The sequence below is a fragment of the Anser cygnoides genome, chromosome 4, assembly GCF_040182565.1.
Source record: "Anser cygnoides isolate HZ-2024a breed goose chromosome 4, Taihu_goose_T2T_genome, whole genome shotgun sequence".
Taxonomy (NCBI): Eukaryota; Metazoa; Chordata; class Aves; order Anseriformes; family Anatidae; genus Anser; species Anser cygnoides.
The window spans coordinates 73,392,248-73,400,725 of NC_089876.1; the positions used below are offsets into that span (position 1 = coordinate 73,392,248).

Sequence of the window (8,478 nt, forward strand, 5' to 3'; positions counted from 1 at the left end):
AATGACACGACAACATAAAGGCTTGACAATGTTACTTCCTTAAAAAAAAAAAAAAATCAGTATTTGGATTCGTGTTTACTTTCCCACATCCATGCAGACAAATGGTAACGGATTGTTTTTCTGTTCTAGTCGCAAATACGGAAGCAACTGGAGCAGCGTAACTCCGCCCTCAATTCCTAGTTGCACCTCCAGTACTGCTCCCTGGGCAGGAATCGCCTCTTTGCCGAGGGGAAGGCGCCTGGCTACAAGGGGACAGTTTCAAATGTCTGCATGACTTGCAGAGGGCCTGTGCACGTGTGTCTGCCACACACAGATGTCTGCATCCAGCTCTGCACGCGGATTTGTACAGCCGAGTGCTTTCAGGCTGTTGAGTCGCGTGTGCAGACTTGCAAAATCGCAGTGTCGGTTTGATATGTGTGATTTACGTCCGTGGTGCACACCTAGTTCAGACGCCTGTTAACTAGTCACAGTAATCACTTCAAAACCTTGTGGTCATTCAGAGCACTCTTGAGAATTTACTGCAAGTTCCATCAGTACTAACCATTAGCAGCAGAGTCTGTAACCTTGAGCCTGTTACTTAAAACCAGGCCTTCTGGAAACATTAAAGACTTCTTTTGTATGGCCTGTTTAGGGTCTAAATCAGAAGAACAATGACAGAGCTAATTACACTTCTGTAAATAATACCTAGATTACAATCCAAACAATTAAACCCAGTATTTCAAGGCGATGGATGAGTAACACTTCTGGTCAAATGTATTTTTGTACAGTTTAGATTTATACCACAGCAATGGAATGCCACCTGCATTTCGGTCCCTTATGCTACCCCTTGGAAAATGGGCTGGATTTTGTACGTTTTCCTCAGGCAGAGAACTCAGCATACAGAACAGGAGGCTTTGTCCAGAACTGCGTTCTAGAATTAAGAGGTGCTTGCTTTAAATTGAATGAGATGAGCAATAGTAACAGGAAAGCATGATGTCCTCTAAAAATATGAATTTAGAAGAATTCATCTTCTACATAACCTGATGAAAACTTCCGTATTTTGGAAGACGTGGGCACATGTAACAGCATTGTGGTTCACCAGAGTTCAGAAGCAGAAGCCCTGTACTTTGGTGCTGTAGTGAAAAGAAGTGTTACGTTTTGGAAGCAAAGCCTGACACCCTGAGGGCTCTCCAGGCCAGACCTGCTGTCTGCCCGAGTGATCCTGCTCCTGCAGGATCCTGCTCTCCCTGTGCAGCGGTCACATTTCTGCTGAAACACCACATGCAAACCTCCCCTGCTGGGCAAAACGCTGTGGCAAAGGGCCGGGTGTTGCTCACGCAGCAGGCCAGCAGCATTCCGTAGATGCCTGTAATGTCAGAAAACTGGAGAGGGGAAAAACACACTGTAAGAAAAAAGAAAATGCAGATTTGGACATAGGAATAGTATTTTATTTCAACTTAGAAATTCAAAATATATGTAAATATTTTTTATACAGACTGTTTTCTGAATAAAATGTCATTATAAAACTACCACACGTCTTCCGTACTGCATTGTTAAAGCTCTGCAGAATACACCTGTCCTTCTTTCTGCCGTAAAGAAGTCGGCTAACACACCGGCGCCTCCGATTCAGCTACAAAGCTGTGGTGACTGCTTGTGGCAAAGGCAGCGTGCGGGGAGGAGAGATCTGGTGCTGCCCAATACCACCACTGCTCTGCGCGAGCGGCTTGGAAACGAAGCGGGAGGTGCAGCCGCAAAGCACCGCTCCTCGTCACGCACAGGCTGTGGCACAAAACGTCAGAAGCAGGCTCGGCACACGGCGCCGCAGCGGGCGTCTTTCAGCAGCGCTGGTGGGATTTGGAGCTGAACGTCTGCACCGGAGTCATCGTGAAGGGGAGAAGAGGGGAGGTGAAGGCGCGGGATGGAGCCCCCGCGGTCTTACAAACGGGGAACTTCTGCACCTGTACGTTGACGCAGGACTGGACACCCACACAGCCCAGCCGAGGTGCACACCGGTGAGCTTTCAGCCTGTAAACCCCTGGCTTTTGTACACTTACACACAACTACGAGACCTGTTCTCTACACAGAAAAGGTGATGCAAGATGCTGTAGACTGTTACGGTGCAAAAGAAGAGCAGACCAGGCTCTGTCATTTAAAAATACTGATTTTTATTTATATTTACTTAGGAAAACCTAAGGGTGAATGAGCTGAGTGTCACCAGTGATGAACCCACACAAAACTAAGAGACATGAGAACTTCACAAACGTATTACACACAAAACAAAAAAAGATGTGAATCACTGTTCAGGTGCTTTTATGTGGGCAATAGGAAAACCCCTAAAGCAACACTGTTCACGGAAATAGCGTTCTTAATGAAAGCAGGGTGCAGCCAGCACCCAGGTTAGTAAGATTCTTTCACCGAAGTATCACCAATGTAAGAAAGATGGGGTACTGGCTGATTGTACTGATACCTCGCCGCTAGCACGCTGGCCCTCACAACGCTTTCAGCCACACCTTTGATGACACCTGAGGGCGAACCACCGTGCGCCTGGCTCCCTGTAAGGCAGGGGGGTCTGGGGGCCACTCATCTGAGCCAACAGCACCTCGCTGGCTGAACTGAACTCCATGGGAGCTGTGTAGTGGTCTCTCCGGTACTGCGCGATACAAGAAGCGTGGTCTAAAGTAACATCCACCGACAACACACTAGTAGATCATTTCAGATTCAGTACTATGTACAATTTACTCTTATTTAGTATACTAAGGAGCTGTGGTATTTCTTCCGAGACGTGCTGTTTCACTGAGGATCACTGAACCTTTCTGCCCACCGGGCAGCAGAGGAATGCTGCGCTCCGACTGTACCACCGGGCTACGAAACCTCAACGACTTGCCTCAGTTCTTCAAACAAGGGTGTGAGCTCCTTCTCTAAGCTTACAATCAGCCCTGGGAAAAGAAAATAAATGGGACGTCCCATCAGGTGACGTAACAGAGAGAAGCCCCTCTCCAAAACCCGTGGCTCCCTCCCCTGCCAGGTTTCACTTGAGCCGTTTGTCCTTGCTGGGCAGTGCCCGCAGCCCCCGCAGGAACACCCGGCGCAGCACAACTCCCCCCTCCTCCCTTCCATCCCTTTTGCTGGCGCACGAGCCCGGGTGCCTTGCTGAAGGACTGCCCTGTCGTGCAGAACTGAGGACGGAGCTGCACGTCTCACTGCACAACGCAACTTGGGACTGATGGAAAGAGACCGAGCAGCTGGTTCGTGCTGTGCAGTCACTGCCCACGCAGCAAGGTTAAGCACAGGAGAAGTCAGGTGTTTCTAGCAGAGTAACAACCCCAGCAAGTCACCCAGAAGCTATGAATTTCTACCCACGCATTTCCCTTCACAATACTTGGACAAAATTCACTGCAGGAGAAAAGTAAATTACCTGAATTTACATCAAGGTACATTAATTTTCAATTACTCAAACACCTGGGGCTTAAAATACCAAAATATTTTTTAAAAAATCACCGTAAGACATACCTGTATTGGCATTGCTGCTCGCGATGAAACTTACTACCAAAGGTAAGCGGTTGAACTGCACCACCTGCAAGGAGAGAGAGAGAGCGAGAGCAGCGTTCAGCAGCAGTGTTCACATGATGGATGCCATAGTCACAAGCACCAGCGGGGCTCACACCGCAGTGCAGGAGGCTGCGTGTGGAAGGCCGGGCACTCCCTTCCCTCTGGTGTTCTCCAGCGTTACCCGCCTGAAAGCTACCTCAGCTGCAAAAGCTGCAGAGTTCTCTGCGGGAACCACTCTCTAACAGGAGATAACAGGAGGGCTGGCAGGGTTGTTGTTTTGAAATACGATTCAATATACAGCAATGTTTTTTTCTTCCATTGATAGAGAACTTCAGTCTTAAGCACACCAACAACCTAGTAGCATCAAGAGAATCGCAGCAACGTACTCGTGTATGCAAACTGATTCATTCAACCATTTATCCTCCAAACAAAACAAAATACGAGGGGCTAAACAGCAGGCTGGTTTACTGCAGCCAAAACATAAAGCTCTCAAGGCCACCAGAACTTGAGAAGGAGCAGAAGCACAGTAGGTGACAGATTCCAGGACACAAATAACCAGTTTGTAGAAGTTATGAGTATTTCAAACCTTTCTTGGAAGTCATATTTGCAGCAGTAACATTAACTATGAAGTAGGCTGCTCGTGCTTATTTAACTGTAGGCATCGCTAATTATAAACAAATATCCTTTGCAAAAGAACATAAACTATTCACAGCAAACTCTCAAGGCCAGCCACATCAGTAGCACCTGCTGCTTATACCTGGTTGCTGTCTGTTCAGAAACTTCACCTTTTTTGACCAGTGAATGCTCTTCTCTTACATGTTTCTCAAAACTGAGAAGTCAACAAATACTGCAAAAGTTTAGCTTAGTCAGCTTTAAGCAGTGTGACTAAACAGAAATAGCAGCCAAGTGGAAGCCTAGCGTGCTTCAAACCACGCTCTCCCTTACTCAGTGAAACATACGAGGAGCTCTAGTCCCCGAGAACAAGCCGTGCTGAGGTTACTCACCTGATACGTGTTGTAGTAACAGATGATGCTTTTGTTTTTAGAAAGTCCCAGTTTACTGCCCTGATCTGTTGCAAGGGCAAACGTGGACAAAAAGCCAGGTCGCAGGGCGTGTTCTGGAGCATTATCATTGGCAACTGGAACAGAACAAGCACATTTTTGCTTTTATACTCTCTCTGTGACCGCATCACAAATCCTTGTCTTTCTCAGTGCCAGAAGCAGATCTGGTGCTGGTGTACATGTAACGCATCATCTGCGCCTCCGCAACAAGTACAGGAAAATCCTCAAGAGCAGCGCATCGCTCAGTGCTCTGTAAGTGACCTACAGTCGCTACACAGCACCCTCCCCTGCCTGCCCTCCCCCTCACAACACACAGCCTGTGCTGGTGGCACTTCAGTTCCACATCCCACACACCCACGTGCTAAACGAAGTGATTAATGGCAAATTCCAGTCACCTGAATGGAAGCGGATGAAAACGTGCAAGTGCTGCTAGCTGCTTACATACTTTGGGACACAAAAAAAAACAAACCAACCAACCAACCACAACAAAAAACACATAAAACTGCAGTACTTGAATCTTTGTGTTCTTAAGTCGTTTTGCCTGCAGTATAAAAATGCCTGAAACAATGACTGCAGAGATATGATAAAATTGAGAGTACTAAAAAGCAAAGCAAACTGTATGGCATGTAAAAGGTGGATTCAGTTGCTCCTCAGCATCAACAAAGCACTGGTAAGTGCCCTGTATCTGCTGGGGGGTGACGTGAAGATGCGAGCACCTCGCACCACACCAACTCTATTTAGTAACGAGGCAAAAGAGGAAAGCTCCCCCAGCCTACAACTACTGAGGAGTGCCTAGAGTCAGTTTAAACACACGCATAAGGAACTATTGAGGTAGAGGAAGCACAAGCGGTGCCGTTCGTGGCGCTGAGGCGCCGGGCGGGGGTCCCGCGGCACCTGCCGCCCCCTGGCGCTGCGGTTACCTTTGATGACGGGCACCCCGTCCCTGTCCGACACCACGATGGCGTGAAGGCCTTCCACGCTGCGGGACACGAAGCGACACGGCGTCAAAAACACAAGAATTACCAGAAAAATCCTATTTTTATCTGAAGTAAGCGCACGAGGGAGGAGAAATATTCTCGCCCCCGCCTTACCTGGGCAGCTTCTTGTAGAGGAACCTCTTCAGGTCCTGCGGGGACAGAGAGCGGCGTGACAGGACCAGGACCGGCACCGGCACCGGCACCCCCCCCCCTCACCGCCCGCGCGCCCCAGCGGCCGCCCCCCAACCCCGAGGGCCGCCCCGCTTACGTCGGCCATGTTCGGCGGCCTCCCGGCGCTGCTGCCACCTCCGCCGGCCTGCGGGACGAGAGGCGCAACGGTCAGCCCCGCGCGTGCCCCCCCCCCGCCCCGCCGCCGTGGTGCGCTCCCCTCACGGGACGGGGGCGGCGGCCGGGCGGGACCACCGCGGCCCCGGGGGGGGGGGGGGGGGGCTCCGCCCTACCTGCCGGTCGGCGAGCCGCCGCTGCCGCTCCCAGCGCCTCTCACGTGATGGCAGCCGGGAGCGCCGCCCCGCTACGGGGAGGCGGCGGGGCCGAAAAGGGGAGGGAGGGGACGGCGCTTGGGGGAGGCGCAGCGCCGCCAGCCCGGCGGGGCTCCGTCAGTCAGTCAGTCAGTCAGTCAGTCAGTCAGTCAGTCGGAGCGCGACGGGGGAGGCGCTGCCCGTCAGCTCTTGTGGGGCTTTGGGACCCGTTCCTCCTCAAACCCTGGCCCGCTCACTTACTGCGCTAGCCCCTAACACACCGAAAACGTGTAAACATGTCAAATTGTGCAGGCACGACCCGGAATAGCTGATTTTACCCGTTTCTCCATCACACCGAGCAGGGCCGAAGGCGCAGGAGCGTCTGTGAGGTTGCTCCTGCACTGATAACAGTAATGGGGATTTCGTCTCCAGAGCCAACAACAAACAGCCTTTCTACACTCAGCGGCCCTGTGCGCAAACCCGAATGTCACTGAGGGGAGAAGTGTGTTCTGCACGAAGGACGACGCCGTAGCAAAACACGGCGTTCCCACGTCCCTTCTACAAATGCAGAGAAACCTGGCGCCCAGATCTAGCTCCTGCCATACCCAACGGCCTCACAGTTACCCTGGACGAGAGAAATACGGGGAGGAAGGAGGCGTATTTCTTTCCCATGTTTATTACCTTGTACTGTTTGCTCCCCAAAGTATTTTGACAATACACCAAATGCGGCACACATTTTTACATTTGTTACACCTCAGTAGGCTCTGCAGGAGGCTTCACAAGGAAACGTGGGACAAGCAGTGTACCGAGATCAATACTTGCACGGCGCAGCAAATCGCTGGCAGGAGGGGGATACGGCACCAGGGCCTCTGTCAGCCAGCCTTCAGAACAACCAAGCTTCCTCTGCTGCTGCTGACTGCACTGCATCTACCAGATGTATCTGGTATAGGCAGTATCTTATTTAAGTAATAAGGTAACTTATTTAAGGTATAGTTTCAGGAATTTGCACAAACTAAAAACATTTTCTAAAACTAAACGTTTGGTTTTACCATTGCATTTTCCCTCTGCTCTCTCTGACAGCTCTACCAGAAGGAAGGATTACAACTGCTTAGGGGATGAAAGGAAATTTATGGAGCAAACAACCTTACAAAACATATTCTCGCCCACCCATTTTAATCCTTTTATGGCATTCACTATAAAATTATATTAAAAACATCTATAATTTAAAGTTGTCTCTGCTGCCTTTTCAAATGCACCTGTTACATTTTAGTGATGACATTTTTTTTCACCTTTTCTTGGAAACTTGTAAAAGAATCAAGACTGTTTAAAAAAGTCAAAACCCCAAATTTAATTGTTTTTCCTGAACAGTTAGAGAACTTGCAGGGAAATGTTGATCAGATCTGAACACTGAACTTGCTTGCGACTCAGGATGCTCCATAAATCGAATAGATACCAATGTTGCATTTCAGCAGATGCAAATCATCTCTCATGTTCATCATGGTATGTCAAAACATCATGCCAAGATTTTTACTTTTTGCAGGACTTTCCTGCTTGCTCTTTTAAAGAAGAGATCAAGAACCCATGCTTGTGCTATCTTTAATTCCAGATTCAACACAGGTCATAAAGAAATAAAAAGAGTAAGAAGTTAATTCTTAGTAGCTAGTAAACTTGAGGGATTTTCAAAAACACAATTTAGTTTTTCCCTTTTCTTGCCAATATCTTATTTTAATGCGAACTTCACCTTCTGAGGAAAGGTCATCTGAAAAGATTCCAGTACTCCACACTCTTCAATCAGCATCTTGCTCACAAGAAAACTTGTTCTGAATTTTCCAGCAGATTCCATTTAGCAAGACCAGGGAAGACAGTAACATTTCTGAAGAAAAAAACCTTCAGACTTGAGAAAAAAGACTTGAGAAAAGCACGAGGAGAGAAACACCCACTTGAAATATTAAAAGAATGTTTGCAGGCCATATTTAGAGCAGGTTAATCTTTATGCTTCTGAAAGTAATAGCATCATTCTGCGCATTTCTAGTTCCTGGCCCGGGACAAGTGACATGGCTCCGACCATAGGAGCATACTGCAAGCCATCAAGCATTTAAACAGTTGGCAAAAGTGTAGAAAGGCACAAAGCTTGTCCTTAGCAGTATTTCCATGCTCCACTTGTGGTGCCCATTGAGGAATCACTGTTAGGACCTAGCTTGAAATAAAAAAATAGTAAGAAAATTGAAGTCTCCCAGCAAAAAAAAAAAAAGGCTGCCTTTTTTTTTTTTTTTTAAGAGCTTTTGAGATTCACTATTGCGTGTTTTCGTCTACCTTTCCAGTGAAAATTAAGGAAGCTATAGATGCGTGTTATCCATACATATGGATTTACTGCTGCTGGAATACCAAATGGGAGAGCTGCTGTAAACTGTTGCAAGTACTAAAAGCAATGCT

At 48.4% G+C, this 8,478-nt stretch overlaps 2 protein-coding genes across 3 annotated transcripts in view; one reads left to right on the forward strand and one right to left on the reverse strand.

The window, feature by feature from the left end:
* Positions 1 to 2,386, forward strand: part of DAPP1 (dual adaptor of phosphotyrosine and 3-phosphoinositides 1) — a 24,941-nt gene extending 22,555 nt beyond the window's left edge. For both annotated transcript variants that reach the window (XM_066996406.1, XM_048066426.2), the window contains one exon: positions 130 to 2,386. In XM_066996406.1, the coding sequence (XP_066852507.1) occupies positions 130 to 180 (51 nt within the window). In that variant the 3' untranslated portion in view covers positions 181 to 2,386. The remainder of the gene's footprint in view (positions 1 to 129) is intronic.
* Positions 2,123 to 6,124, reverse strand: LAMTOR3 (late endosomal/lysosomal adaptor, MAPK and MTOR activator 3). Its single transcript, XM_048066430.1, has 7 exons — positions 6,028 to 6,124; positions 5,835 to 5,882; positions 5,681 to 5,715; positions 5,510 to 5,568; positions 4,533 to 4,666; positions 3,490 to 3,553; positions 2,123 to 2,915 (listed from the first exon to the last, which is right to left on the reverse strand). The coding sequence occupies exons 2-7, from the start codon at positions 5,841 to 5,843 to the stop codon at positions 2,842 to 2,844; spliced, it is 375 nt and encodes a 124-aa protein (XP_047922387.1). The 5' UTR covers positions 5,844 to 5,882; positions 6,028 to 6,124; the 3' UTR covers positions 2,123 to 2,841.
* Positions 6,125 to 8,478: the final 2,354 nt, after the last annotated feature.

Excerpts from the sequence above, each read along its gene's own strand:
- LAMTOR3 (XM_048066430.1), bottom strand. Across the intron at positions 5,569-5,680 it reads CTCTACAAGAAGCTGCCCAG|CGTGGAAGGCCTTCACGCCA; the intron begins GTAAGGCGGGGG and ends CGTGTCCCGCAG. Across the intron at positions 2,916-3,489 it reads GAGCAGCAATGCCAATACAG|GGCTGATTGTAAGCTTAGAG; the intron begins GTATGTCTTACG and ends TTCTTTTCCCAG.